General features: G+C 44.0%; 1 protein-coding gene across 2 annotated transcripts in view; it reads left to right on the top strand.

Annotated features, from left to right (window-relative positions):
* Positions 1 to 2,953: 2,953 nt before the first annotated feature.
* PNPT1 (polyribonucleotide nucleotidyltransferase 1) overlaps positions 2,954 to 14,099 on the top strand; it is a 40,525-nt gene continuing 29,379 nt past the window's right edge. The window contains exons 1-9 of one of the 2 annotated variants that reach the window (XM_053383663.1): positions 2,954 to 3,176; positions 4,841 to 4,901; positions 5,073 to 5,147; positions 5,383 to 5,488; positions 5,961 to 6,010; positions 7,415 to 7,478; positions 7,564 to 7,611; positions 10,134 to 10,247; positions 12,951 to 13,137. In XM_053383663.1, coding sequence (XP_053239638.1) covers positions 2,989 to 3,176; positions 4,841 to 4,901; positions 5,073 to 5,147; positions 5,383 to 5,488; positions 5,961 to 6,010; positions 7,415 to 7,478; positions 7,564 to 7,611; positions 10,134 to 10,247; positions 12,951 to 13,137 — 893 coding nt within the window. In that variant the 5' untranslated portion in view covers positions 2,954 to 2,988. The remainder of the gene's footprint in view (positions 3,177 to 4,840; positions 4,902 to 5,072; positions 5,148 to 5,382; positions 5,489 to 5,960; positions 6,011 to 7,414; positions 7,479 to 7,563; positions 7,612 to 10,133; positions 10,248 to 12,950; positions 13,138 to 14,099) is intronic. The other variant, XM_053383664.1, reaches the window with a different exon arrangement.

Here is a 14,099-nt window from a genome sequence, read left to right as displayed (position 1 = left end):
GATGTAGTTACTATGCTTCTCCTCCAACAGCACCCAGTGCCTGTTCCTGTTCTGTTGGTGGTATCACCTTCTTCAAGCGGTCTTTCAATTCAGGAGGTAGATCTGGTATATCCAAAGTTTCACTTACAAGTGCACTTAACTCTCCTTCAGCTTTCTTCTGCAGGTCTTCTCCGTGGTCTCTCCAAAATTTAAGTTTGTCGTCCTCTGATCTTATTTTTATCTTCTTGCCTTTGTAACTAAAAGACAGACCTTGGGGGAATTCCCACCTGAAAAAGATTCCGTTACTTCTCAGCAATGCAGTCAAATCTCTGTAATTGGACCTAAGGTCCAAAAGATGTTTCGGAATATCCTTAAATATTTCCACTCTTGACTGATGTATCACCAAAGTCTTCTGGAAATGCAGACTCAAGATTTTGTCTCTCTCCTCTTTTGTTCGGAGGGTGATCAAACAGTCTCTCACTCTGTTCTTTCTCCCTCCTTGTCCAAGTCTAAAAGCACTCACTATCTTGAAGCTGTCCTTCTCCAAATCTGGATTCCAGAAGTCTGCAAATTCCTGTGTAAGAAATTCAATCAAATTATTTTTCTCCAATTCCGGAACCGCCCTGACCCTTAAATTTGCTTGTTTCTCCCTCAACTCGATCATAGACAATATCGATCTGTGGTCTTGTAGTTGTTTGTGTATCGGTGGTATCTTCTCTTCTACAATGGTGGCTGTAGTGGTTGCAATTTCTTTTGCCTCATCAGCTGTCTTTCATATCAAAGTTGATTCCTGCAGTAATTTCTGAATAGTCTCAGTATTAGTGTTTACCTTCTGACCCAAATTATTAATGCTTGTAGTGTTTTGATTAATACTTGTGGTGTTTTGGTCAATTTTACTCGATGCCTCGGCTACTTGTTTGCTTATTTTATCCAAAGATTCATTTATTTTACTAAGTGCCTGGGTCAGGGCATCGTCAGCAGCCATACCTTTCGGTTTAGATTGTACCAATGGGGTTGTTATTGGCAAGCCAGCAGGGCCGGATGTCGAAGCTCTCCTTTGCAGGGACTCTAACTTGTCTTTCCCATCTGCCATAACCCTCCAGATAAAAGTCAAGGTCAGTCACGCACTCAAAGTCAGAGTCAGAGTCTATCAAGGCCGGTCACACACTCAGAGTCAGAGTTTGTTTTGAAATGGAAAATTCCCCTTAGTCCAGCTGCAGCTGCAACAATTTCAAAGTTCCTCTAGGGGGACACAGTAGCAGCAACAAATAATATCTTAAAGTAACTTACTTTTCCCTTTCATCCCCCAGTCTCAAAAGGACAACAGTTTCTATTTCCATTTATTTCCTGATACTTTGAAATCAGGAGAAATCAGTCAGTAATATTGTATCTTAATTGTATCCTCCGACGCAGAGTTAACTGTCAAGAGAGAAAGCACTTTCAGCAACAGCACGTTTCCCATTTTACTGTTCATTAGGAGCCGGTCTCAGGGATTTGAGCAGCAGCAGCAGGAGGCCCCATTAGCTAAAGTGGTGCTTCAGGTTAAGAACAGTTTCAGGTTAAGAACGGACCTCCGGAACGAATTAAGTACTTAACCCAAGGTACCACTGTATATTTAGCAGGCTAGGGAGTTATCAGGAGCCCCAAAGCTCTAATGCTGTTTAAGCCTTTCTTCCCATATGGAGCAGTCTAAATCCAGGAAAATCCTTCATTGCTGATGAAGATGTCCTCAGAGCCCAGAGATATGAAGTTGTGTATCCATAGCAGTGACCATAGGAGAAATGACCGCTAGGAGGACTGCAGAGAGAATTATTATTATTATTATTATTATTATTATTATTATTATTATTATTATTTATTTGTACCCCGCCCATCTGGCTGGGTTTCCCCAGCCACTCTGGGCGGCTTCCAAAAAAGACAAAAAATACACTAAAATGTCACGCATTAAAAACTTCCCTGAACAGGGCTGCCTTCTGATGTCTTCTGAATGTCAGGTAGTTGTTTATCTCTTTGACATCTGATGGGAGGGCGTTCCACAGGGTGGGTGCCACTACCGAGAAGGCCCTCTGCCTGGTTCCCTGTAACCTCACTTCTCGCAATGAGGGAACCGCCAGAAGGCCCTCGGCACTAGACCTCAGTGTCTGGGCAGAATGATGGGGGTGGAGACGCTCCTTCAGGTATACTGAAGAAGCGCCATGGTGCATCTACAACAGCACAACTGGGCACCTTCATATGCCCCAGCTGCAAAAGAATATTTTTTGTTAATATTCTGCTGGAAGCCACCCAGAGTAGCTGGGGAAACCTAGCCAGATGGGCAGGGTATAAATAATAATTACTATTCTTAGTATTAAAACGTGTCTCTCCCACATTGGTCTCTACAGCCACAGCAGGCGCTGCAAGTGTCCTCACCCCCAAAGGCACAAGCCTCCATTGTCTCCCAACACAGATGGATGCCAGAACAGATGCAGAACTAGATAATTCCAGCGATTCCCAAACTGGGGTGCCCAGCTGTTTCTGAACTACAACTAGCAGGACCAGTGATCGGGGTGATGGGAATTATAGTCCAAAAAGCAGCCAGAAACCCAACTGATTTACACAAAAAAATAAGTTTCAATAAAGTTTGTAATTCAAAACCAAAAAAGAACTACAGCACCCACAATTCTTTGCGGGAAAGAACGCGCATAGAACCTCTGCTCCGCCGCGCCCCTTGCCAGAACAGGGGAGAGCAAGAAAACGCCGCCGGCGTTCTAAGTCTCCTCTTATTGGCCCAGCCGCGGCATCTGGCCGGCCACTGAGGGGCGAGCTCCGGCGCGTGCGCACTGCCGCCGGCTGCTCCCTCGCTTTCGGGGAATCGAAATCGAACCTCGGCACCGCTCCGTTGTCATTGGTCCGCCCCTTTGCTCCGCCCCTTTGCCCGGCGGTTTTATCTCGGGGAGCCAATCGGCTTGCGCCTTAGTGCGAAGTGAATGCGGGGTCGGAGGTCGCGCTTTGCCGGGCGACTGTGGTGTCATGGCGGCCGCCAGCGCAGTCTGCCTTTCGTGGCTGAGGCGGAGGGCGAGCGCTTGCCGGGGTAGCGGCGCCATGGGGCCCTGGCTGAGGGGTCCGGGCTGCCTCCGCCTGGCGCGGCTGGCTCGGGCTCGAGGCCTCTGGAGCTCTGCTGGAGGCCCCAAAGCGGTGTCTGTGGACGTGGGGGGCAGGTAAGGAGTAGGGAGGCAACGGTGACTGGTTCCCCTGCGCATAAAAAGCGGTGTGTGATCCTCTTCATTTCCTCCAGGGCTTAAAACCTAACAGGGTTCAGCCTTGGAATCCGTTCCCAAAGCCGCGCCTGACTCCTGGGGGTGTTTGATGTTGCCTCTGCCCACGTGCAGAGTGTCTTTGCCCTCACCGCCTTGCATAGTGAAGAATTACAGAATGACAGGGTTGGAAAGAGGCCTCCTTTGAAGATATGATGGGTTGTAACAGTCTGCCTGCAGTTGAGAATTTATTTATTTTTGTAATCATTTTTATTAATTTTCCATTTTTCCAATATTGTATCATAACAAATAATTCACTACTTCAAGAGTTTTCCCTCCCCCCTCGAACTTCCCTCAACCTCCTTCTCTGGTTTATTTTAACATAGTATTATTTCCTGCATATCTTCATTCCATTTGTTTTTAACATTTGATCTGATGTTGTTGTTTAGTTGTGGTGACCCCATGGACCAGAGCATGCCAGGCACTCCTGTCCTCCACTGCCTCCCGCAGTTTGGTCAAACTCATGCTGGTAGCTTCGAGAACACTGTCCAACCATCACATCCTCTGTCGTCCCCTTCTTGTGCCCTCAGTCTTTCCCAGCATCAGGGGCTTTTCCAGGGAGTCTTCTTTTCTTACAAGGTGGCCAAAGTATTGGAGCCTCAGCTTCAGGATCTGTCCTTCCAGTGAGCACTCAGGGCTGATTTCCTTCAGAATGGAGAGGTTTGATCTTCTTGCAGTCCATGGGACTCTCAAGAGTCTCCTCCAGCCCCATAATTCAAAAGCATCAATTCTTCAAAGATCAGCCTTCTTTATGGTCCAGCTCTCACTTCCATACATCACTACTGGGAAAACCATAGCTTTAACTATACGAACCTTTATTGGCAAGAGGGTGACCTAGTCCAAACGAATCTCAACGTGCAGTCTGTCCCCCAAAATCCAATATTTGAAACCATACTGGACACCGCTTAGCTTTGCAAATGTTCTTGTGGTTTTGTTACTGCTGCACCACTATACTTTTCCATTTCTTTTCCAGAGAAGGAGCAACCTTGAGTTTGGTGCAGTTTTAATGTTTGTCCGCATAGCTTTTTTGCCACTCGCAGGGATCACTTTGTGGGTAGGGGAAAGATGAAAGAAAAAAAATAATCAAAGTGGAAGCAGAAACATGTTCCCACGCTGCTGTCACTTCTGAGCAGGTGGGGGGAAAACATCAGTCCTGACTTAAAACGTATAAATAGGCATCCAAACAAGATTGATGATAAGACATGTGTTCAAAGGTCGAAAGTGCTTTTCTTAATTGTTAATGTGAGCTGGTAATGTTTATTTCATTTTTGCTGCTATATCTGCAAGATATATATGTATATAAATATGAGCAAAACTTGTGCAGAGAGACTGTTCCCTCACAGCTGACCAGCTTCAGTTTTATAGTAAAATGAAAGTTTTTCTAAACGTGTGTGGGGTGCCTTTTTTCATGCCTTCTACCTACAGCATTATGAAATTATGAAAGCACCTGCAGGCATTTGCAGGGTGTGTTTGCCTGTCAGCTGAATAATGCAGCCCCTTGCCACACAGATCTAAGAGAAATATAAATTTTCACATAATGAAACTTTTCTTTAATTTCCTTTCTTCAGAAAATTAGAAATCTCTTCTGGAAAATTAGCCCGATTCGCTGACGGATGTGCTGTAGTACAGGTAGAAAATTATTCAATAACCATATACCATTGAAATATGTTTCAGTTGTTTGATACATTTTGCCTATCTTTCCAGAAATATAGCAAATATAACTAGAGATTGATATCTCATTGCTCTGTACTGAAGAAGTGTGCCTAATACCTTTCTCCCCCTCTTTTAAAAAAAATTAAGCTAGGTGATACTTCAGTGATGGTGACAGCGGTCAGTAAAACGAAGCCTTCTCCATCTCAGTTCATGCCTTTGGTGGTGAGTAGCACTGAAGTATTTAACATAATGCATAGCTTTGCATAAAATTATACTAGTTTGTTATAATGCAAATATCTTTCAAATAACCAAGTTAAAACATTTCTAGACAAAAGCCTATAAAATTATTTTATTGGTCTGGGTGAATCAGATAAACTGGATTGGTATCTTGTGATTTTCTACACTGTCCTGTGCTTAATAAAATAAAAGGGAACAATAATATTGTCTCTTATGTAAGGTTGACTATCGACAAAAAGCTGCTGCAGCAGGAAGAATTCCTACCAATTATCTGAGAAGAGAACTGAGCTCTACCGATAAAGAAATTCTTACAAGCAGAGTAATAGGTATGTACTATAAGTCTGAGCTGTGTTCTATTATAACTATTCCAATAATTTCTTGGAAATTTGAAAAGGGGGACTTTGTTTTTAAAGGCTTTCCCCATGGTGCAGTAGTTTCTTAATATATTTAGGGGAAATTGTGCCTTAAGTGCTCCTTACCTTTGGATGACATAAACCTGATCCTAAGCATTCTAACCGGGACGCAAATCTCATTGATTTCAGTGGACTGGCTTCCAAGGTAATAGAGCCCTGCATGCATTTCTTCCATGGAAACCAATGATACTAATTTCTTGTCTGGATACGATCTTCATGTGTGCCTGGATCCCAGGAGATGGTCTTTGGGAGACGGTCCTGCTTTGCATCAGGGGATTGTCTTAACTGGTTTTATGTCCCCATCTGCTGCAGTGTGAATAGCTTGTGAAAACAATTAGACATTGAGAGAGAGAGATGACCTTAAATATTTAATACTGTTTTACAGATCGGTCCATTAGACCACTCTTTCCAGCAGGCTACTATTATGATACACAGGTAAGTTACTTTGATCACTTCTTACTTCTAGCCTAGTTCCTAGTGTGATGTTAGTGCGATACCACTATTAAATAGCCGCTTTGTATGTTGCTACTAAAGAAATGTGGGAAATATCGCTCTTGGTTGGATCCAGCGTTCTTTTGAGTGGAACTTCATTCATGAGATTCTCCCGCTGGAGGAAGAGAGGAAGGCAATATTTGCCGATTCCTCCATCTCTCTGGCCCCATGGAAAACTCCCTAAGCATTGGGGGAGGGGGTGTTAGGGGCTGCATGAGGTAGGAAATGTCACCCGCCTTACCTTGCTTCCTCCAACAGAAGACTTTGCTGGGTCTCAGTGTTTTCCATGAATGGAAGGAGCCCTTCTGTACATGGAAGGGATGCTGTGGATCCAGTTAGCCTCCCTGTGAGAGGCCGCACTGTTGAAATAGTCAGTTGTCTTCTCTTTCTATAGTATATTAGAAAATAATTGATGAGAAACATAGGGGACCCAAAAGGTATTTATTAAATGAAATATCTTAAAACTTTGGCTCTGGAAAAATCCCTCTCCTAAATTTTTAAATAAGGCAAAAATGAATAACATCACTATTGGGCAACAAAACTTTAACAATCCAAAAAGCAAGCAGCAATAATAAATAATCAGCAGGGCATTAAGGGGAATCAACCCCACAGTACGTTGGGAAAACCTGACTGATAGGAACCTCTGTTTTTTTGTTTTTTAAATGAACAATTTTTCATGGGGGAATTAAAAGAACATAAAGATGGTCTTCCTGACACATCTTTGTTGGGAGGGCAAATCCAAAACATGAGTATGTGTGGAAGAACACTTGTAAGGCGATAGTCCTTACCTAAACGTTAGCAATGACCTTTGTATTTGCAGATAAATTTATTTATTTCAACTTCCATAGGTGCACAGTCTATAACGGGAAATACCCAGCTAAGTTGTACTCTATGAGTAGACCACATTTAAGTATTTTAACTCCATTGATTTAATTTGTTCTACTCTGAATATGATGAACTTTGATTGTCACCCAACACCTTGAATAATACTAGCCTTTGTGTGCTGCTTGCATATAGGATGTTACCATGTCTGTTTAGAGTGTGGCTGAGCTTCCCCCCCCCCCCGCCCCTGAGGTTTTGTCTCCTTCCTTAAGCAGCTGTACTTTGCCTTGAGCTTTTTGAAAAGAAATCTAAACGTGCAACTTCTGGGCAACCGTGTGCCCAGTTGCGGGTAGGAGCTTACCTATTGGAATTTAGATAACCACAAAGAACGCATCGTTGGGAGATGCCTCATTGGAGACTGAGCTAAAGACATAGCCGCACTCCAGAGTAATCCTGGTACCTCCATATACATGAACAGGGCTGCTACATGAAATCATGCATCAACTTTTCTTTTTATTTCCCCAGATCCTTTGTAATCTTTTGGCTGTAGATGGTGTCAACGATCCTGCGGTGCTGGCCATCAATGGAGGTAAAAACTTTTTGTAAATAAGACTAGTTAGTCTTAGCAAAACAGTATAAAGATTTTTCAAGTAATGCATCTCAATTACTTTTAGCTTCCGCAGCCCTTGCTTTGTCGGATATTCCATGGAACGGTCCCATTGGTGAGTAAAGATACATTAACTTAAATTTAGCATTGGTTTGAAAACGCTGTTACGAAAAAGGAGCAATGCAGCAGCGAGCTCCAGATGGCTGGAAAGCCAAACAGGATGTTGATGCTTGGGACTGTACCGTGGGAACAAAGGAACAGTCTATTCACTGTACTGAGCACCGGATGTTAGCTCAGAGTGTCATCTGACCTGTACTGGAAGTACAGGGGAGGAGTTTTTCTCTCTCTGCTGTTGGTGTTAAGAGAGTGCAGACACATTTCTCTGTACTGCTGGAAAGACAGAAATAAAGGCATGTAAATACATTTCTGTCTGTCTCTTTCCCCTCCCTGGGGATGGCAGGGAAGAGGGGAGGAGTGGTGTGTTCTTCTCACGCTAGAGGAGGATCGCCGATTGAGATCTCGCCTGATCTTGCCGGGAGTCGCAGATGGGGAGGTCAACAAGGAACTCAAGCCGGGTGCCTGGAGAATGGCCAATTCCTCTGACGGCTTGATTCCTACAAACGCATGGCACAAGTTTATGAGAAATGAAAGCAAACCTCACCAGTTTGAAGCTGTAAAATTAAAAAGGAAAAAAAATCCAGGCACCATGAAGGCTAGAAATCTTTAGAAGCTAGATTACATTGTGTCTCCCCCCCTCCCCCCCCGATGGATTTTAAGTAGTCATTGATACATTGATACATTTGAAGTCATTGATACATTGAATATATCAGAGCATATACTGTACAGTCATACCTCATGTTGCATCCGCTTCAGGTTGTGTTTTTTCGGGTTGTGGACTGCCGAAACCCGGAAGTACCCGAATGGGTTACTTCCAGGTTTCGGCAGAAGCGCCAAATCGCACTTTGCGCATGCGCAGAAGCGCCAAATCGCAACCCGCACGTGTGCAGACACAGGTTGCGAACGTGCATCCCGCACGGATCACGTTCACAACCCAAGCGCCCACTGTATAAAAGAATGGGTAAATAAAACTTGTAATGAATCATAAGAGCCAGTTGCTAGGGGCCAAGGTCCCTTCACACACAGACACACTCAGTAAAATATTTGAGGGGGCCAGGCCCCCCCCCCCGGTTGATGAGCATTGCCATTCAAATGGTGTGCTTGTATGCGTCTTGTGATTATGTGGGGTGGACTTGCCTCCCCCCCCCCATATTATTCAGGTTTGCACCCCTGTAATAAATATTTGGGACTCCTCAAGAGATGTTCTGCCTCTGAGCTGGTTTATTAACATTCTATCTAGATTAGTCTTGCTTCAGTCTTGTAAGAGCATCCTTGTAGCTGCAGGATTGGCCAGTTCCGAAGTAGTCGGTCTTTATTGTTGCATAGCTATTGGCAATTATAGCTTCATTTGAAAACAAGCAACAGACAGACAGTAGCTACAAACAATATAAACCTGATTCACTTGTACAGCAAAACGTCCATACATATAAACAGACAGATCACATGTGAGCAGGGGCCCTTAAGGACTTGAATAGGTCAGGTAATACCTCCCCATCATCCCGTCTTCCCTGTTTTGTCCAGTCACTCTGGACTCAGGTCCAGTTCAGTACTTGCTGAGGAGCGTAATGAAGTGTAATATTGTGGCCAGATTTTTCAGGGCCCACTTTATTCCCTCTTGCACATCTTTCATGGGTTTCTGTTTGGTTCCTCTGGGCTCTTGTCCTTTTGGGGTTTTTTGGCAGATCTGTGCCAGGAGTGAATTAACATTCAGTCTGTGCAACTTGTGCAGTGATTTGCACCTGTCCTTCAACACAGTGGAGTTCTGCTTCGTCTTTACTTGAACAGCTGTCCAACCTCTCCTTGCTGTATCAAAAATTGCTTTAGGGACTCATTGTAGTTTGCTGTGCAGCAAGGGAGGGGGCTGCTAAATTGCCCCCCCGGGAACTAGTTCCTCGGTTCTCTTATCTACTGGTCACCACGTACTATGTGGAGCAGAGTTAACCTGCTATCAAAGCACAGATAGACCAAGTTGTACTTTCTTGAACAGAGCTAAATCCCCATCCCTATCAGTTGTGTCCAGTACACGCAAACTAAGGGTAGGCAGCTCTCTTAGCGGTTCAGCTGCTGAAATACTTGTGTGTCACAGCAAAATCTCTTGAATTAATCAATTGTCAAGCCCTATGCCAGGGGTCAGCAACCTTTTTCAGCCGTGGGCTGGTCCACTGTCCCTCAGACCATGTGGTGGGCTGGACTATATTTTGGAGGGGGAAATGAATGAATTCCTATGCCCCACAAATAACCCAGAGATGCATTTTAAATAAAAGGACACATTCTACTCATGTAAAAACACTCTGATTCCCGGACTGTCCGCGGGCCGGATTAAGAAGGTGATTGGGCTGCATCTGGCCCCCGGGCCTTAGGTTGCCTAACCACTGCCCTATGCAGTTCTCCCAAATGGCATTAGCTTTTCCATGTTAAAAGCACATCTGAAAAGTATCCTCACAAGCTCTTGAGTTAGTGTTGCCTTAGTTGCAAAAAGCTAACTGACGGAATATCTTAATTTATGGAGTATCTTCTCAGGTGCTGTGAGGGTAGGACTGATTGACGGCGAAGTTGTTGTGAATCCCACACGAAAAGAAATGTCTTCCAGCACGTTGGATTTAGTGGTCTCTGGAGCCCCTCGTAGCCAAATTGGTAAGTGATTCAAATGGATTATTTACTGGTAAAATGGCCAGAGTATGGTATGAAGCCATTCTATGCTATTTTAAAGTTAAGTGGGTGTTAGCCTTATGATTATTGTTATTACTGGTACCCTATTTATTTATATTCCACCTTTTTCCCTAAAAGGGACTTAAGGCAGCTTATAGCTAAAAAAATTAAGGACTGGGTTTTTTTCCGCCTGTACTTAGCTGTTAGTAAGAACAGGAAAAAAATCAGTACAGTGGTACCTCGAGTTACAAACGCCTCAGGTTACAAACTCTGCTAACCTGGAAGAGTTACCTCGAGTTGAGAACTTTGCCCCAGGATGAGAACGGAAATTGTGTGCCGGCGGTGCAGTGGCAGCAAGAGGCCCCATTAGCGAAAGCACGCCTCTAGTTCAGAACAGTTTCAGGTTAAGAATGGACCTCCGGAATGAGTTAAGTTCGTAACTAGAGGTACCACTGTACTTAAAAATAACAAAACATTAATAGAATATCAGAGCACCAGCCCTTTCCTTAAAAACTGTCGGTTCCCAAAAGCCTGCTGGAACAAGAAAGTTCCATCAGAAGGACAAGGAGGGAGCCAGCCTAACCTCTCTAGGAAGGGAGTTCCAAAGTCTGGGAGCAGCCATCGAGAAGGCCCTCTTCTGCATCCCTACCAAACCTGCCTGTGAGAGTGGCAGCGCCGAGAGAAGGCTTAGATGGAAGGCTCATTTGAAAACCTGTGTGCGCCTCTCTCCAAGGGCTGGTTCACATACACATATTTATCACTTGATGACTAGCATGTGTGAATCAGCAACTACAGATGAAAACATTGCAGTTTGACTTCATGTATCACTTTAGATAACTTCAGGTGCAATAATTCCTGGTTCTTGCATTGAACATTGAGGGACTGAGAGATGTGTTGAAGGACTTTGATGTGTATGAACCAGTTCTAAACTTAAGTGGTTTCCTGATTCCTCAGTTTTGAGGTCATTCACTAAATTTATTAATGGGACTGAAACTTTGTAGGTAGGATGTCTTTCTTTGAATCAATGGTGCAACCACACTTGGAAAACTGTGCACATTTCTGGCTGCCTCACCTCAAAAAGGACATTGTAGAGTTGGAAAAAGGTAACCAGAATGATCGAAGGAACGGAGTAACTCCCCTGTGAGGAAAGGTTACAAGATTTGAGGCTTCTTAGTTCAGAAAAAGGACGAGTAAGAGGAGGCATGATAGAAGTATAAATTTACACATGGGATGGAGAAAATGAATAGAGAACTGTTTTTCTCCCTCGCAGAGGGACCAAAAAAAAAAGACAAAAGAAAATACTTCTTCACACAGCACATGGTTAAACTATAACATTTGCTCCCAGGAGAAGCAGTGTTTAGGGCTTGGCAATATCTGGTTTTCAACATTGTGATATATCACCACCAAAGCATCGTGATATACTGTTATATCATGGTGGTTGAAATAAGGATGGAGCTATGTAGAGGCATTGGTTGGCTTCACGTTTTTCCCTGCATCGTGATTTTTGCCAGTGATTCGCTGCCCTCTGCAGGAGTCGGGAGAGCTGAGCTGGCAGAATTAACAGGGAATGCTGGAATCGAGAGAAGCATCGGCTGGCTTCACAATTTCCCCCACATTTTGGTTTTTGGGGTTTTTTTGCATAGCGCGCACACACACACACACAATTCTAGATACATTGCTAGATCAAGAATTATGAAACTGGATCTGATATCACAATATGGAAGTCAAACCGGTTTTGGACAATATATTGATATATCGCCCAGCCCTAGCAGTGATTGCCACCAACCTGGATGACTTTAAAATATTATTATCATTATTATCATTATTAATAAAATTTATTTATACCCTGCCCTCCCTGGCCAGAGCCGGGCTCGGGGCAGCTAACACCAATAAAATCACAGTAAAAACATAACAGGGGGGAAAGAAAAAGAAAAAAACAACAATTTAAAATACAGGTTAAAATGCAATTTAAAATGCAGCCTCATTTTAAAAGTAGCCGATAAATCAGGACCATAAGGGGAGGGAAACATAAGGGTCAGACTGAGTCCAAACCAAAGGCCAGGTGGAACAGCTCTGTCTTGCAGGCCCTGCGGAAAGCTGTCAAGTCCCGCACGGCCCTAGTCTCTTGTGACAGAGCGTTCCACCAAGTCGGGGCCAGTACTGAAAAGGCCCTGGCCCTAGTTGAGACCAATCTAACCACCTTGGGACCTCCAAAATGTTGTCATTTGTGGACCTTAAGGCCCTCCACAGGGCATACCAGGATTACACATGGAGGATAAGGCTACAATGGCTATGATCTGTCTCCATTTGGTTGCCAGTTGCTGGAAAGCTCAGGAGGGGAGACTGCTGTTGGGCTCAGTTCCTGCTTTCAGGCTTTCCACAGGCATCTGGTTGGCCCCTGTGAGAACAGGATGCTGGACTAGATGGACCACTGGTCTGATCCAACAGGCTGTTGCATTCAAACGACTGTATGTGATGTCTCATGGCTTACTGTTTCTACTTTGTCAGGATCAATGTCAAAATGAAATGACCTGCGTTGTGAGAGTGCAGGTTAAGTTGTTAGCTTCTGTTTTCAAAATCCACACTTGCCATTTGGGTTTCTCTGTGAATATTGGTTGATAACTGAAATGTATCGGTCGAAGAAGACAGCTGTGACTGACTTTCCCATCTCTGAATTTGAATAAATAGTGATGTTGGAAGCTGCTGCCGAGAACGTATTGCAACAGGACTTTTGCCATGCTATCAAAGTGGGCGTGAAGCACACCCAGCAAATAATTCAAGGCATACAACAGCTGGCAAAGGAACAGGGCGTTGCCAAGAGAACCGTGCAGAAGCTATTCACTGCTCCTGAGCAGATTGTGGAATGTGCAAAGCAGTAAGTACACAAAAGGTTTTCTGGGCTACGTGGGCTGCAACTGCAGATATAGTAGCTGAATTTAGGGTTTCCTTATTTTAAAAATCTAAAATACACCTACGTAAATTTTCATCCACCTTCAAAACACAACAAAAGCTGCTATGATATGGAAAGAAAAGGATATATTAAAACTGTTCCACTCATATGCTAAATAAGAGCCCAGCTCTTGATCACTTTATCTTCCGTTTGGTACCCTTTACTTAATTATATTTGTGTTAGTAATTGCCTTTCTTTACTGATCCTCCTTTGTGTGTAGGAGCCTAAATTGTGCTGGTAAAAATAGACTTGCTTAATCCTTGGTGAATGTGAAATTCCCTGGAATTCTGAAGCTGTGGAAGAAAAAACAGTTTGGTGGGGGATATGGAGGGATATGCAATATTTCATTTTTAGGACTGCCCCTCCTCTGCAAGGACCCAGGGATGGACAACCTGTGACCCTCTGGGTGATGCTTTTTTCCAACCCCATCATTCCTGACCACTGGGCTTGCAGGTTACCCATCTCTGCTTTTGGGAACGTAACAGAGCAAGAGATCTGAACAGAACGTTAAAACCTTTTCACTGTGTGCTTCCTACCATCCTTGTCCTTAGCTAGCACTGCTGATGAAACAGTGTCTCACAAAATACTGCTCAGCAATGATGGTGGTGCTTTTCATCTTGGGAAATTTTCGGTTTTGTAGCTGGCAGAATCTTTTGACCCATTTGGCCCCTGTCCGCCCAGCTGCTGATGTTGCCTTCTGTCTCTGGAGAAGAAAACGGGATAGAGCTGGCCACCAGGATAACAAAGCACACAAATTTCCTTTTTTTAAAAAAAAGTGTTCTCCCAGCCACCCCCCAACTGCCACTGGGGCTTAAAGTGGGTTGTATTAAAAAATATCAGCATTAAGGGAAAGCAGCTTCTTAGTTCACCGTCTCTGTAAAGGCAGT

The sequence above is a fragment of the Podarcis raffonei genome, chromosome 3 (genome assembly GCF_027172205.1).
Source record: "Podarcis raffonei isolate rPodRaf1 chromosome 3, rPodRaf1.pri, whole genome shotgun sequence".
In the NCBI taxonomy this organism is placed as follows: domain Eukaryota; kingdom Metazoa; phylum Chordata; class Lepidosauria; order Squamata; family Lacertidae; genus Podarcis; species Podarcis raffonei.
This window is presented reverse-complemented; position numbering and strand designations above follow the sequence as displayed.